The 17,236-nt window shown below is 46.6% G+C and overlaps 1 protein-coding gene and 1 long non-coding RNA gene across 2 annotated transcripts in view; one reads left to right on the forward strand and one right to left on the reverse strand.

The window, feature by feature from the left end:
- LOC121107506 lies at positions 1–7,634 on the forward strand. The gene is made up of 2 exons (XR_005841707.2): positions 1–38; positions 672–7,634. It is a non-coding gene; the product is annotated as an uncharacterized LOC121107506 (long non-coding RNA).
- The window catches only part of LDLRAP1 (low density lipoprotein receptor adaptor protein 1), a 16,047-nt gene continuing 6,129 nt past the window's right edge, over positions 7,319–17,236 (reverse strand). Inside the window, exons 5-9 of the mRNA XM_015297732.4 lie at positions 14,575–14,647; positions 14,081–14,164; positions 12,640–12,770; positions 10,725–10,759; positions 7,319–9,360 (exon numbers count right to left, since the gene is read on the reverse strand). Coding sequence (XP_015153218.2) covers positions 9,216–9,360; positions 10,725–10,759; positions 12,640–12,770; positions 14,081–14,164; positions 14,575–14,647 — 468 coding nt within the window. The 3' untranslated portion in view covers positions 7,319–9,215. The remainder of the gene's footprint in view (positions 9,361–10,724; positions 10,760–12,639; positions 12,771–14,080; positions 14,165–14,574; positions 14,648–17,236) is intronic.

Genomic DNA, 17,236 nt, shown 5'->3' on the forward strand with positions numbered 1-17,236 from the left:
ACCACAGTTGCTGGGCTCGAGCAGGCGGTGGTTGTGCGGTTGTTCCTTTGAGCCTTTTGCTGGCCGCGTGTTGGCTGCGGGTGGCGGCGGGCTCTGAGATACCTTAGGCTGAGGGAAGACGTGCGGGGAAGCGGGCTCGATGCCTGAGGGGCTGCACGACCCTTACAGCCTGTCCAGGTTGAGGCACTCCTTGAAGGAGCCTCGTCCCCGCGGGCTGACAGCCACTCCTCCCTTTCTATAGACAGGAATACCTTTTCTTGTTTCCATAAACCCCAAATCAACTCCTACCGTGAAACACACCTGGGTCCCAAATCCTTAAATCCTCACTGTGCACTATGCTCACTGTCAGCACACTGCACAAACAGTGTGCACAAACTCAGTCTGATGGTCACCTGGTGGGCTATCGCTGTACCCAAGGTGAAGGCAGCGGGCTGAAGTGTTTCTGCTCATAAATGCTTACAAAAAGTACACATCTGTCACAGGATGAGCAGTGAGAGTGAAAAAAGGCCCCACCCAAACCCAAAGTCCTCTGAGGAGCAGTGCTGGGGGTAGAGGGGCTGTGAGGGTGAGGGGGAAGAGCGATAGACGAAGGGGAACGGTTTTAAACTAAGAGGGAAAGCTTAGACTGGATGTTGGGAGGAAACTCTTCACTATTCTTCTTTGCTACCCAGAGAAACGTGGGTGTCCCACCCCCGGAGGCGCTCAAGGTCAGGTTGGATGAGTCTCAGGTCCCCTCCAGCCCAACCATTCTGTGCTATGACCGTAAGAGCAGCAGCAGGAGGGCGGCTCCCAGGAAAGGGTAAACCACAGCCACGGAAGTATTGATGCGACTAAACTTAGAAAAGCTAAAAGAGAACATTTTGTAGGCTGCAGAGGAGCCGTGAGGAAAGAAATCATCTGCTGTTTGCATCTTCCTGCATTCAGGGAAACGGGAGCACGTTCCTTTTTCATGAATAACTAAAACCACAGGAGAAAAAGAAGTGCTTTGATTTCTGGGTCTAGCAGGGGCCCACATTTTAAACTGTTCAACCAATAATTGGTTCTGCTGACATTTCTTATTCGAAGTGCTGACGGTGCTGTGAAGCAGGCAGGCAGAGCAGCTCTAGGAGCAGGAATGTGGGGAGGCTGCTGACCCAAGGCCTGCAACCATACTGCTCTACCAACCTCCTCACACCCACGCGACTGCCGCAGGCCTTCATCTGGTCAAAATAAAAATAATAAGTAGCTCTCGTGCTTTTAGATCTCTCTCTGGTGGCTGCCCCGTGAACCTTGGACTCGTATTCCCTCAGAGGCAAAGCTGCACCTTGATGATTTGCTTTTGAATTTGTGCCATCTCCTGTGGTTTACAAGCAGGACCAGCTCAGCCTGAGCAAGGAGCATATACAGGCTACTTTCTCTGCATGCTGTTTTGTCTGGAGCAGCTGCTTGAGGAGTGCTGAGTGCACTTCTCCTGCTTCCCTGCCCCATAGCTGTACTGGGGGGAGAAGGGCCCATGTGGCTGCTCTGTTGGACAGGTTGCACGGGAGCTGTGCTGAGGGCAGCAGACACTCCAAAGGCTCCTTGGAGACCAGGGGAGCTCTTTGCAAAGGATATTTCTGTTTTGCTTCATTGTACACCTTCATAATGCAGTTCAGAAGATGGGAGGAAACCTGAAAGCCACCTGCCAGCTCTGTTATTTTCAGCACTGGTTCAGTTGGGAAGGCTTTTTATAGCCTCCAGCCTTTATCAGGGACCCATTTATCAGTACTCCTCTAGGGACCATTGCTTCATGAGCTTCCACCATTCCTCCTCTGATCTCTTAACACCCAGCTTCAGCCTCACACTGAAAAGAAAAAGGAAGCATTCACCTCCAGATCTCTTCCCTGGGGAGTCCACAAGCAGTAGACTGCATTTTGCCTCAGCCTTATCAAAACAAACAAACAGAACAACAACAACATTCCCACTATCGTGGTGGTCCCTTGATCTTCTTAGTGATGGCCCCAGGACTGTAAAGGTCAGATAGCACTGCTTGCTAAGAGGATCTGGCAGCATCAGGGAGGATAAGAAAATACACAGCTGAGAACAAATCAAAGGGATAATAAAACAGTTCTGAACAAACCAAGGGGGTGTGCTGAGCTCCTCTTTTTAGACAGCAGTAACAGAAAAGTTAAAGGTTATTATGATTATGCTAGTTTTTTTTTTCTTTGTGTTTAGCATGATGTGGTCTGGAAGGTAAATGCTTAGACATGAAAGGTTTTCTGAATGAGGTTAAATTATAATATCATTGTTCTTCTTAACGAAGACAAAGCATTGTCTTCAAGGTAAATGTTTAATTACTTTTAAAAAAATGGTAATAAGGCAAAAAAGCTCAGTCTGTGTGTACAAGAACAGTTCCAGACATCAGCAAAACAGTCATAGGGCTTGGTGCTGGAGGAGCTAGGGGAGTACAGTGTAATTACAGGAGAGATAGAGGTCCTGGTGCGGTTTGGTTCTGGATTTTAGCAGGGCTAGAAGAAATAATTTTGAGAAAAATCGCTCTTTATGGCCATAAGAAAACAGAGAATATAATATCTACTGCTGCACAAAGCGATAGGTGACACTGAAGGCAAAAGTTTGGCAAAGTGATTCTGCTTGAGCCTCCTGCCTGTCTTTTAAAGTAGGCTTGGTTTCTCTCCCTCTTCTTACTGTAGGAAATGGCCCCTCTCTGGCTACAGGAGGGGTTGGGACACCTCTCTTAGGCTGGAACAGCACTCGTCCATAGCCAGAAAGCCTTCTTCAACTCCGAAGAGCTACTAAACTGTGTTTTTTTAGGTATCAGATCAATGACAGGTTAGAACAGGCAGATGGAAGAGAGGCTCTGTATTGCCAGTGGATAGTTTGAGCTAACATGGATAGTTTTGCAAAAAAACAGAGGGAAACAAACAAAAACACCACCACCACCTCCTAACCTCAAACCTCACCTGCATACAGCGAGGGCTGGCGTCTATTTAAACACTTAGCCATGTAGGCTGCCAGGCCTGCAGCAGTTCTCATCGCTTTGTCTAGTTGTGATCAGGAAAGGGAGAATCTGTACAGTCAAACTGGCAGATGTGTTATGCACACAATAGCCCCAAACTTCCCTGAAGTGGGGCTCATCTGCACGTGGTGAAAATAAGCACAGCAATCCCTGAAGGCCTCTAATGACTCAGAAGAGAAGAAATCCATCTGGTATTGATTATTCCAAGGTTTTAAAAGGCAAGCAGTGAGGACACAAGGCTCCTGAGAAGCCTAGATAATTAGAAACTTCGTTACCTGCTCTGTGAATGGGAATTGCAGATGCACAATGTATGTAGTAGAGTGCTAGTGGAGCCTGCTGTTACCTGAAGGCGCAAAGCACAACAGCACTGTTGTTAGGTTAGACCATGTAATGATGCATTGCTGGGGTTGGGTTGGTAGGAGCTATTCTAAAAGACACCAGAAGGGCTACGTTGTAATAATAACATGACCACAGCAATGCCACCACAGCAGTACAGATACACACCCAGATGCGTTCAGCCAACAGCACGAGTTCCCTCCAATGAGGCATGGAGTACCAGCCTACGCATGGTACAAGAAAACCAATGCATAAAGTAGCTGATAAAGATGGAGTAAGATACTTTAAATGCACGGTGCTTTGCAGCTGCCTTCCTCCACCTCCCCCTCCAAATGACCCTGTTGACATCTGTTGATCGTCTTGTGCTGCCAAGGAGCAGGCTGGCAGGCTGAAAGTAAGGAAGGAAATTCATTATTTCACAGCAGGACCTGCTCAGAGTCACTGTCACACATTACAGATGTTGGGCAGAAGCATCCAGAGCTCTCATGGGTTTTGGGGTAGCCTGATGTTCTGTGTCCTGAGCTTTGCTCTGAGGATGCTATATTTTTAAACTTGTTTGCAGCTATCTCTGTAACTGCTATGTCAGGTAGGAAGTAAAAAGATGCAATTCAGAGCTCAGCAGGAATGCACCTCCTTATGCAATCTGGGTAATGAGACACGAGAACGCCTGTAACTGAAGAGTTCTGCTCCAGCCTCTGCTGCCTCTTCATTAGCCCTGGTCCCAACAGACCGTGCCCTCGTTTTCAGAGCATAAAAAGCAGAACTGGAAAGGCACACAGCATCAAGGGCAGAGGGAAACAACCGTGAAATACAATGAGCTGCACTAGCTAAGATTCTCCCATCATAGTTGTAAAGCAACTTGTGTGCTTACCCTATTTCGGACCTATTTGAAGTCCTTCAATAGCTGTTATAGAATCTCTTCCCATTCTCCCATCACATCCCATAGGCATCAGGTCAGCACAATACATAAACGCGAGGCCACAGCAGAGCAAGCAACTCAATTCTGCCAATCCCCCCATAACTCAGTCTCAATTTATACAATGCCAGCTGTCAGTTGGATCACAGTGTTACAACCAACATGAAAAAAAAGCAAGGCCCACCTGCAATATCACCCTCAAAAGGAGAGGTTTGGCCCTCTCAGTGCTGTTTGTGGCCAGGGACAGTCACATCTTGCTGGTTAACCCCCACCTGCTGCCCAGGCACCCAGCAGAGGCACTCCCAGGTACCTGAGGACACAGCCTTTGGGCTTCATTTAATTACTCTGAGCAATGAGAATATGAGCTCAGAGAAACTCTGAGTCAATAAGCTCCACCTACAGATTAGGGAGAACCTCCTGCTGGATCCTATGCCTAATGCTGCACAGCTGGGAGGCGAGCTGGAGAACTGATGGCTGTAAGTTGCTGTCTGGTAGCAGAGGTCAGGGCTCAGAATTTCGGTATGCCCCTGTATGCTCAACATGAAATGAATAGTTCTGACTCCTGCTGGACCCAGGGCCTTAATAAATCTATGTGAGAGTGGACCGGGTTATCTTCTGGCTCACGCATCAATCACAAAATTACAGGTTTCTGTTTAAGGCCATTTAAGAGTCCCGTGATTCCATAGCAGACATAAAGGAAAGAGCGTGATTTTAAAACATGAGCCAGATCTGCAGGTCTGTCATATTTTCTGCATCGTTCTGCCTTCTTTAACCACCCACCTTGCCTTTTTGTTTTGTGTTTTAAACATGCATACCAAACCAATTTGATGTGGAAGTCCCTGACAGACGCTACACCAAGTTCCTGTAACAGCATTCGCTCGACATCACCTCGATGATAACCATCTTCAAAACCTGAAAGCTGTCTCGTCTGAGCCTGCTCCTTTTCCTGCTTACATGACACTTCCTTACAGGTAAATCAAAACAGGAAAAGAACCCCAACACATTCTCTGGTTTCTCTTGGTGATCCACGACCACTCGTTGGCACATCAGCTGTTCTTCTGCAGAGGTTACGTGATAAGTAACATTCTGTGTGCCGAAAGATTGCCTAATTCAATGGTAATTTGCATGTTCTGCTCTGCAAATATATCATCCTTGAATTGCAGCCTCCTCTGGGGAAAAATGCAGGAAATTATGACCCAGGAATGTGCTGCACACCACTGGGAAATGAGACATAAAAAGCAAATTGCCGAACACGAGAAGTGTCACACACAGACAGAGCTTTGGTTTAAGGTCTTGTTGTTATGCACGCGAACACTTATTAAGTCTTGATTCTTTGCCTGAGATTTCTAAGCATGTAAACACAGTTTACTACCACAGTTTCAATTATAACAACACGTGAGCTTAGAGGAAGGCCATCAGTGCTATTGGTGGGCCTTTTCTCCCAAATAAGATGTAGGGATCTTTGAGGAGCAGAAAGCTAGAACTGCTTCGGGTCAGCAGTCATCCAGGGGACTCAGATGTAGAGACAGCATCCAAAAAATGACTGGGCACAGTTTCACACTGACGGGCTTTTAAACATCAGCTCTGTTGGAGTTGCTTTCCGGGGATAGCAATAAGAATTCTGCAAGAAGAGAACACACAGGATCGACTCTGGTTGCAATCTAGCAGGCAGGTTCCCAACAGAGCCAGCTGAGCAATCCTTCCCCTCCCCATGTACTTTCCCTGCTCACTTTCAGGCAGAATGAACATCAGCTGAACTTGATGGAAATTCTCTAGTTTTACATGATTTAACCAGAAGGCTCCAACGCAGCTGAGAAAAACTCACGTGAAGTGAGGATGGTGAGAGCAAGGCTGAATTCCCAGCTCTTTGTGTAATGAAGCATGCTGGCAATTATTAGATTTAGATCTTTCTGTAAGGGGAATATTGATGGAGAAAGTGCTGTGTATACAGTTGTTTATTTGAAAAACTAATCCACAAAAAAAAAATCTATTAAAACCCTGCACCTCTGGGACTGTCTTTGAAAGGCATGTGATGTGATGTGACTCAAGTAGAGAAGTGATCAGCCTGCAATAATTTAGATGTTCCTGTTGCTATGGATACTTTTTATATATATATTTTTAAGTGAAGCATACCATTATAATTGAAATTTCCACTAACAACAACAAAAAAAAGCAGCTTACTGAAAGTAATAAAAACCCAGTGACAAAATTGTTTTATTTTTTACTGTCAAGTTTTATGCTCGTGCTGTGACAGCACACAGAAGTGATACATTTGCCACAGCTGAGGTTTAATGCTTTTACACTTCTTTTTGTGCGTTGCTCCGACTGGGGCTCACACTATGAGCGTGCAATGCAGGCAATAGCCGAGTGACAGGCCTGCTGCTGCAATGTCACATTAGAATTCACACTGCTCAACAGGAGGAGGGTTTTGTTTGAGGCAAGACCCGAGAAGAAGCAAGTTTGGGGGCTGGTGAGGCTGTTAGGAATACGAAAACACAATAGTATGAGTCAAATAGCTCCTGCAAAGTATCCCTGCAAAGAAAAGGGCTTGGAGTGGCATGAACAGAAATAGGATTATTAGCAGCCACGCCAGCAACTGCCCCTGTGATTTGCAGGGAGAGGGCATTTCTCTGCTGATTGCAGGCAGTGACAAAACTTCATCCCAGGATCATCCTTTCACACTGCTTGAGACTGGAGTTTTTGTTGGGGATGAAACTGCTGATAGCAATGGCTGGAAAGAGAAACGACCCTCAGAAGCAGAGTGGGAGATCTGCATTTCAGTTTGCAGAGTGGCTGAGAGCCCCAAGGGGACAGCATCAGCCAGAGCTCATTTCAAAGGAACAAACAGCCACATCCAGCAGCAAAGTACGCTATTTGATGTGTAACCACCGACACGTTTTTCTGCATGGATGGCCCTGCAAACAACCTCCTCTTCTCCAGTTGTTTCCAGTTGCTTACTGCTATGCACCAAGGGAGAAAGAAAACCCGACCAGGTAGAAATACAAAGTTTTCTATGCATTGAAGATGCCGTGGTAAGAAGTAAAGTCAAACCAGCACAAACACTCCAAAAAGAAAAAAAAAGGTAGAACTTTTATTTTTCTCCATACATTCTTTCTTTTCCTTAAAAAATATCTACATACATATATAGCATTGTGTGTATCAGCATATGCTCCTCGTATCTCTAGAAAAGAAGAAATATCATTGTACAGAGAAAGCCTCGCAGTCCATGCCTGCAATACAGTTTCTTTCTTAGAGAGATGAGCAGTCCCAGAGCTCAGCACAAAGGCGTTTGCTACCACCACTTCTGTTCCTTTAGCACTGCTTCTGCAATGGGCCCACGTCCCTACCTCTGCAGAACGGGCAAACTCTGAGCAACTCCTTCAGTCACAGACTGATGCTCCACATGACATCAAGTCACGGGCACAGTAGTTTGAGGGCTGCTCTGAACACAGGATGTGTTCCCTGTTTATCCTGCAGAATGATTAAGGGACGTGATGAGTTGGCCTCGCAAGTCATCAATACCTTACCACGGTAACTGGCAAAAAATCAAATCTAACTTAGTGTCACTTAGCTGTTTCCTAAAAGATTCTTATAGCTGACCAAGATTTTTGTCTGTTTGTTTGCAAGCAGCCTTAGGAGTTATAAAGAGCTGTGTGGGGAATGAATTAGTGTTTCAAAACAAAGTTCCGAGTTACAAATCTATAAACAGCTTAGTACACTTCACAGAAGGCCACAAACACTGCAAACTGTCAGTGCGACTATTTAGGATCATTAAACTTAACCTTTTAATTGGCATAAGCTTTATACCTCCATTACTTTGTTTGAATCCCAGGAGCAGATGAAGACAGCTTCCCAAGCCTCACGGGAGATGCAGCTGTCGGGGGAAGAGGACTGCAGCACCACTGACAGGGGCACCTTCTGCTCATTAATCATACAGGTATTAGTCTTGCCTAATCCAATTCCCTTCGAGTCTATTGAGCAGGCAACTACCAAATGTTTCTGAAACTGTAAAAAGGCATGCACAGCCAAATCCACTTAGCAGAGCTAAGAACACAAATCTATTGTGCTACACAACCTGCAACTTCCAACGCACTTTAGAAGAACGGATTATTACTGCCTGCTGTTTTTTTGCTTTTAAGCCAACCATGCAACTGAGCCTTGGTATTTCAAGTCATAACAGAAACAATGAGTGCGAGCAGTCAGTTTTGAAACAGCTGCAGCACTGTTGGTTTCTTTTGGGGGGATGGGGAGGTAAAGAGCTTCTGAAGAGAAGTTACAGGCACTGCTTGCTTTGCCATTTTGGACCATTACTTTCAGCTCAAGCTTTAAAGTGCAAAACTTATACAGTCTTTGGATAAGAAGTGTCAATTCACTTAAGAAGCTGGCAAAGAAAAAGCCAGAACATGTATGGGTGATTGACAACTGAGAGTATCACATTCACAACAAAAGCAAGATCTCTGCTACCTCTTTCAGCACTGATAGCAGCTGCTGCAACTCTCCTCCCCTCAGCATAGGCAGGTGTCGTGTTGTTCAAGAATCAGTGGTTTAGTAACAGTTGTGCTTTCAACTGCATTTCCATCTGCAGACCTTTGTCTAGAAATGTGTATACACAAGAACTTTGGTGTTGCATAGTATTTGTCAGGGAGGAACAGGCACTACTGACGGCATATTGCCACCTGATACTGTAGATGCTCTACACACCTTTCAGTAATATATGTAAACTGTAACAGCTATGAATAAATATCTTCAGGAGCATCTCATGGTTTAGATAAAAGCAAGGTAAAAAAAAAAAAAAAACAACAATCCACGTTAGATTCCTAAAACTTTGGTCTAAGCTGTGCTGTAACTTCATCTGACTTGGTGAAGACCCCTCAGAAGAATCCCTTGTATACAGCACCTGGAAGAGCACGATTTAGTCCACAGACTCTTAGTGGTTATTCTCTTGTCAGCTGTTAGATGAATTTGACTTCAAAACATGAACAGATCATCCTTCTCGCCTGTATTTGAATCTATTTTATTCCAATCTACAGATGAGAGCATTTCTGCGCTCTGGATGTCTTGAGCCGTCAGTCCTGTGTCGAGAACGTAAGGGTTTGTTCTCGACTGAGCGAGTCTAAGAGGGGAGAAAAACAAAAAGTAAGAACACAAATGCATGCAGTTCATAGCTCGGATGCTCGATGCAACTGTAATGCCAAAGCCAAACTTCAAAGTCCTCCATCTGAAAGAAGTAATTCAACAAGGGGAGAGATGACACTTAACATCTGCAGCTCTCTCAGGTTTGTTGCAGCTTTTGTGCTTGTTTATCCTAACATCACCCCAAATCCAGGGAATTTGCAGTCTGGACATCCCATACATTCACAGTGTGACACAACAGTGCCTTTTTCCTCATCTGAGCTCTTCCTGGAGGCTGAATCACTAAATGGGATCTTATCTCAGCATAAAGGCTCCCTTGACCAAAGGAGCAGCCTCACTGCAGTGACTCAGTCCAAATACTGCCTTACCCAAAGGCCAAGGGTAATGTGACAGCTCCACGTCCAGCAGTGCAAAACAAAAGACTGCAACCAACACTTTAGTTAAGCAGAGCAAGGAACAGAGCTGAGAAAAACTGATGACATTACGTCAACATCAAGCAGTCCCTTTACAGAACAGGTCTTGGGATGGGGTTGCCATGGAAATGGAAGTTGTAAATCATTCCCAAAACCTGAACACGACAGAGAGCTCCATTTCCTTAGGGCTAAGCACATACTTTTTTCGCTTGGCCATGTGCCTGTCACCCTCTACAACTCTGCTTGTGTGAGGGCAGGCAGGATAACTCACCTGAAGGAAAACAGATTTGTTTAACATTGCTGGATCGCTTGGTGTGCACCTCAAGGGCAGGTCTTAATTTGGACTAGAAAGTGAATTAAACCACATGGCCTTATAGCCATAAACTCTGAATGTGCACAGGTACATCAGTCCAAAACTGGTGCATTAGAGTTGCCTCGATGTGACCAAGCTGCAATAGGCACCCAGTGCAACAGGACTTGTCAGGGAGGGAGCATGCTGCCTACAGCATTTTGCTGTTGGTTTGGGGAAAGATAAGACCAAGGTACCAGGATTTGGCCAAACCTCACAGAGGGAGGAGAGTAACGAGCCCCGTACCAGAAGTTGGGACCAGCACTGCCACACCTATCACAGAGGCTTGAAACAAGCTGCTTCAAATATCCCTGAAAAGCAAGGGTGGACACGCTGGCTGCTCAGGGAATTAGATTTCCTATAACACACAGCCTCTCTCCATCCTTAAAAGGTTGTCAAAAATATATGGCTTATCAGCCAGCCGCAAAGCCTATCTTTCAATTAAGAGTTGAGGTACTGATGGGGCTGCTGCCTAGGTCAGATCATGACAGCTGATTAGATTAGAAGCATTATTAAAATACACAGGCCCCCCTGGGCTAGTCCCCAGTGGTGTGAACTTGTAAAGAGTGTTATTAGAATTACCTTGAAAATGCCTCGTCGAGATCATCATCCATTTCCTTTTTCAAAGAGATAAAAAGAGAGAGAAGTAGTTGCTAAGGGAATGCACAAAAGTGTATTTAGAGATCTGGCTCCACACTTCAGCACAGCAGACAAAAATGTATATATGGACCTCTGAGCACCCAAAGCAATACTCCTATCAGCAATCTGCCTCTTTAAACAGGCTTTATCTCACCCTCCACACAAACCATGGCATAAGAGATGTAATTCTGGGCAGCCCAGGCTTGCTCAGAGCAGGTCTCAGGACTTAGGTTGGGGATGCTGCACTCCCCTTGCAGCTCTGGGATAGAGGAGGGGATTGGCCCTTTCCCACTGTTTCCAGACCAAACTAATTCTACCTTGCTGCCTGTACACGCTGAATCTGACCCGTAAGATGAAACAGATTCCAATCTGGGTCAGCCAGACCCCTCTAAAGAAGCCAATGCCCCCCAGCTCCTTGCTTGAAAATTGCCACCATGCTCCAAGTTGAGAGCTGGTTCCAAAGCATCTGCACGTTGAGCCCTCCACCAACCCCAGCCTGCTCTGCTTTCAATGCAAAGCAGAAGATATTGTTTTGACTGAAAGCATCTGTCTGCTCTTTACGCAGAAAAACATTTTGGGCAGAGCTGATAGGCAGCAACCTAGCACTGAGCAAAGGGAGCCATGGCCCTCAGCTCCTGCCATGCAACTGGCACACGCTGTAGGTTTTTGCCAGGAGGATGAACCTGGACAAAGCTCAGCAAGATGGGCACTCCCCAGGGCTTTTCTGGATCAAGAACTTGGAAAGCAACAGTGTACCAGCAAAAGGGCTGGACCCGTGTTGTTTGAAAGCAACTCTTGTGATCCTTTTTTCTCTGATCTGCTCTTTGAAGGGTTCCCAGGGAAAGCATTTGAATTGATCAGGGGAGAAAGGTTTCCTGTGCAGGAAGATAGCCCTTTGAGAGGGCTTTGCTACGGACAGACTTGACTATGCCCAAAATTGTATGATGCATTGGCAGATGATGCAATACGTAAAATATGAGAACTCTGCAAGAAGGGAGGATCAGAGACTGCTGATAAGCCTGCAGGCTTTGGAACTGATCTTCAGGTTTAACCTGAAAAGCCTCAGGCTCAGACCTGGCAGACTCAAGAAGGAGGCGCCATGCAAAGGCCTTTATCATTCAACTCTCCCAAATTTTAACAGTGTGTTTCCAGAGAGAAAACACGGCAGGGCCCAGGTCACAGGCTGGGGATGGTGGGGGTTCCAAGATCAGCCCCTGCCCTGTTGGTGATGTAGCATTTGGGTGTGCAAGAAACTCTCCCATGGATGCACAGACAGATACATCACCTAGATTGTTACTTTTCTATTACTGGTCCATGAAACAGCTGAGCCAGATGGCTCTGGACATTTTAGAGAAGCCATCCACATTCACACAAGCAAGACAGAGTTACAAACAAGAACAAGGGAAAACTAAGAGTAATAACAAACATTAACACGACCTGGCTTTAGCGAACAGTAAACAAAAGCCATCACCACAGTGGTTTTTTCCCCGGATAGGATAGTTAGGCAGTCTCTCATTTAAGTGACAAACCATTGAGAAGCACTATGCAAGAGTAAGTAATATTCAATTATCTGACAGTAGCATTTTCTCACAGTGGCTTGCAATTGCTTTAATTTATTTACCGATCCTGGAAAGGGCTGTAAGTACTCACACAGCAAGCAACCATTTCTAGTAGGACACCAAAACCCAGCTCGCTTGGGCAAGTCTGAAATCCTTAATGAGCAGCTCAGCTGCCCGAGGGCTCTCAGAGGGTCTTGTCCAAGAAAGAGCACCAAAACAGGACCCGGAGCACACAAGGATTGAGGTAGCATCACTCCCTGCCAGCTCAGAAGATTCTGTGGTGCCCTGGGCAAACTTACCCACACCACGTTGTTATTTACAGAGGAGCTGGGCCCAAACATGCTGTTATCTAAATGTGTGGGGTTTTCGCTGCTGGTAAGGAGCAATTTGGCAGGATCTTCTAAATCCAGCAGGTTCCCTGTGGCTGCGGCTGTGAACAGAGAAGAGAGGGAATGAGGTAGGGGAGGAAAAAAAGTAACACAAAACCAAGCCCTTTTTGCAGCAATTGCTTTCCCTTGAGGGGAGAAGTCAGGGGGAAGCAGTGAATTCCTTTCAGCACAACCCTGAATTTTAGCACGGAGGAGCTGCATTCATACTAGTTAAGCCTGTGGTTTCCACCCACATAATTCGAGATGCTCCTATCAGGTACCCAAGACCCCTGAGTAGGGGTGCAGGGGAGTCAGCCAGCTTGTCCCTCCATCAGCCATCAGGGAAGGCTCCTGGGTATGCGCTTACATTCAAAATGGGTAAGGATCAGATTCTGGCAAAGCTGAGACATCCCACCCCAAAACTTCATAGCCCAGGGCTGGTCTGGGAACAGCAACCACAGGGTGGGAACTTGGGCAACATCCTCAGCTCAGCCCACGGCATCAATTTAGCATCCTGCAAAGAGGCATCTTTGTTCCATAGGACGAAAGGGAAATCCTGCAGTGGGTGAAGAGCAGTTCATAGCCTGATGGTTGCTGGTACACCATAGGTCTATGTTCTTTCAGGGAAGCCTCCAAACATTCCCCATAACCTGGTGATATGGGCAGATGCAGAAATGCCCCAGCTGCAAAGCATCAGCATGTGGCCAGGCAGACAAGAGAGCCCATTTCTATACCACTTGCAGCCTTGGACCTCATTTGTTCTGATCTGCCACCATTTGTGACAGATTCCTCCAGTCCTGGGCCTTCATATGAAAGAATGAGATGCGCCAGTCTGGGATTAAGCCCAGTTTAATGCTATTTTCCTCTGTGTCAAATCCTCTTATCTCCATGGCCAGCGCAGAAGGGAGATTAGCCTTTTGTCCCATTTCTCCCTGGCTATGCATCTAGCATTTCAGAGGACCCATGGCCAGACACTGAACTATGAGAGCTTTTACCATTTATTTTATTTTCACGCAGCCAACAGAACAGCAAGTCCTTCAGGCCCAACACAAACCCCAAATTAAACCTAGGATGTGAGGATCCACGCAAAGTTTGTAAAGACATTACAGCCAATCTGCCTCAGTCAGAAGTAAACAGATTTTGGGTGATAGCAGCTGTGTACAAAGGGATGTGAGAGATACTTAAAGGGAAGATAGAAAGATCTGGCAGGCAGACACTGAGTCCAGGACAACATCTCTTCTACAATCAAAGCGTTTGCTTCTTACTGATCAAAGCCCTCCTAGGAAAATGCCCATCCAGGGAAAAACCCCACAGACATTAGGCTGCTTCCTATCCCCAAGGCTGAAGAAAACCTTTGCTGTTGGTGACTTACGTGCATCAGGGCAAGCAGGGGCAGCTGAGTCTGGGCTGCTCACCCCTTCTCCTTCCAAGATGGACCTTTCCCGTTTCTCCTTCTCTGCAAAAAGAAGGAAACCTCATCACTGCCTGCAGAGCGCTGTTCCACGTGCCTTTTGCAAGGAGAGCTATGACAGGTCACCAGGTCTCCTCTGCCCAGAGCAGCCCAGGTCTGAGTGTGTTTTATAATCTGCTGGAAAGTAAAAGCAAAAATATCGACCGTGGTAGGGCTATGAGGTACCACAGAGGTGCACTCAGCTCTCCAAACCCCACTTGCAAGAAAGGAGCACAGCCAAAATTCAGCCTGATTTAGAAGGCTGTCGAGAAAAACCTGGATGATGCCTTAAATCATGCCAGAGACTGGACCAACCTTAACAGCAGCCTGGAAATTTGGAGCTGGAAAAACCCAAAGTCATTCCTTGAACATTCATTCACATGAAAGAGTGAGAAAAGGAAAAAAAAAAAACTCACCTTCCTTGGAGGCTTGCCAAAACTCAAATGCTATTTTGAATGCCTGAGCTACAGTGAGGGTGACTGCCTGGGCCTGAAATGAGAGTGGTTAAGCAGCACGTTAGTAGATGGGGTTCTGCTTTGCAGATTGACATTAACATGGATCCAACCAGTCCTCCGCTCCGTGCACTTTCCCACTGCCTGGCTGTGGAGAGGTGACAAAATATTGATGGAAACAGCGACTTGCTCTATGTAGGACATGGAGCCCATTGTAGATACGTCTTTAGCTGTGACAGGAAGATGGAGGAGGCAGGGAGATGGCTGTCAGAAGCATCGAGCTGACAAGCAGGGAGAGAAGAGCCCCTCCCAACCATAGGGCACACAGCTCTTCATGCATCCCACACCTAAACACAATCTTAACAAATACAACTGCTGCACGGCTGCAGGCTTGTGCTCATGGCTCCCTGCTATGGGGCCAAGCTGTGCAACACCACTGCAGACCATCACCCACCAGAATGACCAACAGTGCCAAGGGACACAGCCCAGACCACACTGCTGCCAGCAGGACATGCCAGAGCCAGGGAAGGATGTCCACCCATCCCACCTCAGCACTCTGCAAGACCACATGCATGAGAATGCTCTGAGAGCAGCAGGCAAAAGGCAAAATGCTGCTGGACAGGGGGCAATCTGGGAAGTGGGAGACCCATGAGGTCTTCCCCTTCCCCCAAGCTAAGCTGGGGCTGTACAGACTTAAAGCAATAGTTCAGGTTTGCTTTGGAACAGCCTTGAGCTGGACACATGCACAGCCAGGGCTGCAGCAGGATACCTTCACCTTCAGTCCCTTCATTCCTCCCAAGCTGGGAACTTGAATAGCATTAAGAAAAAAAAAAGAAACAGCATCCAAGCATACCTTAAATAACCCAAGTTGCTTGAGATATATAAATAGTGACATAATTGCCAGTTTCATTAGGAGAAGGCAGATCTCACTGGCAGCTTAAAGTGCAAGGAGATAGCAAGTAACACAGCAAGGCTGGAATGCTGTATGAGCCTTGAGGCATAAGTTTATGAAGTTACAACCTAAACAAACCCAGATCCTGGAGTGTAACCCACAGCCCCCTGTGGTTTGGGGGGAGCACTGAAGAACAAACTCCTCCCAAAAGCCACGTGCTCCAGCATGGCAGGGAGAGAGGAATCACAGCAAACCTATCTGTGCCACTTAAGCCTTGCAAGACAGGAGAGCTCATTTGAATGTCAGAGCTATTTACATCTTTCATCAAAGTGCAAATGTTTTATGGTAAAAACGTAAATATGGTAATTAAGTATGAAACTCCTCACAGCTGTTTACAATTTAAGCTGTCACATCTGAATCCAGTTTAATAGACCCAGCTACTGTTGAGAATTACTCATGAACTAAAAATACAGACTAATTATACGCTGTTGACTGCTAGCAATGCATATGTTCGGGAGCCATGCCCTGGGGAAGGGACAGTCCCTGGTCTGGGAGCAGGACAACACCTTACCAGCATGACCTACATGCACTTTATAGACAAAGAGGAGAAGTGTTTCTAGTTTTTGCCTGAAAAGGTCTTGGAGAACTTCGGTTTGGAAGGAGACGTACTGAGCTGATGTACCACCAAGGTAACTCCTTTACAACTGGAGAGTTCAATTTGCAGAGCAAGGTTTATCTTCACCACGCAAGGACAAGAACACGCCACAGATGGGAGACACAGCTTATAGCTTCCATTATTGTCTCCTTAGAGAAGGAAACAAAGAACTGGGCGTGAGTGGTGTTACTGGCTTGCCAGAGACAGACGCTCACAGATGCCCAGGGATTGCTAGTCTGGGTTGCACCAAGAGGAACAGCTCCTGCAGCCTCTCGGGACGTTGCTTCCCTGCTAGGAAGGAAGCAGATCTGGGCTCTTTGCTCAGGCCCAACAGGTCCCTCCAGAGGAAGGATTGCTGGGGCCGAAGGGTCTGACCTATCCCTCCTCTGCCGTTTATTGCCAGACCCAGATCTTGATCTACTTGAAATCCTTGAGGGCTTTCCCCTTGTCACTATGTGGAGACAGTGCCCAGTGACCCACTTCTCTCCCCTGCTGGCTTGCAAAATGCTGGATCCCTGCCCAACGGAGAGCTTTCCCTCCTCAAGATGCACTGAATCAGCAGGAAAAAAATCCCAGAAGCAGGTTCAAAGCAAGAACCAGAGACTGGTATCTCCTTCAAACCCTCATTTCCTGGGCAACCTGATCGGGTCCTTGAAATGATCTAATGGTTGGCAACCCTGCCACAGCAGGGAGATAGGAACTGGATGATCCTTGAGGTCCCTTCCAACCCAACCACTCTATGACTCCTGGCACGCAGTGCACTGCATATTCTAATGCATTCTTACAGGGAGGACACAACTGTCTGCAAAGATGCCGCTAGGAAACGGATGGGGAGTTTTGATAAACAGTGAAGAAAACAAACAAGCAAAAAAAAAAACAGCAAAGAAAATAGCATGGTAAGCCTTGTGCCATTGGCTAAATGCCTCCCATCACCAAGGCAGCCCCCAGGCAGCAGGCTATCAGCCTCCTCAGAGACCTCCCAACCTGCCTCTCCAGAGCAGCACAGTCAGACTCCAGCAGCTCTGGGAAGTAGCTGCTGAACAGGGAAAAGAATCCCAGAACCTGGGACTGCAGCAAGG

Source organism: Gallus gallus, chromosome 23, assembly GCF_016699485.2.
Source record: "Gallus gallus isolate bGalGal1 chromosome 23, bGalGal1.mat.broiler.GRCg7b, whole genome shotgun sequence".
Taxonomy (NCBI): domain Eukaryota; kingdom Metazoa; phylum Chordata; class Aves; order Galliformes; family Phasianidae; genus Gallus; species Gallus gallus.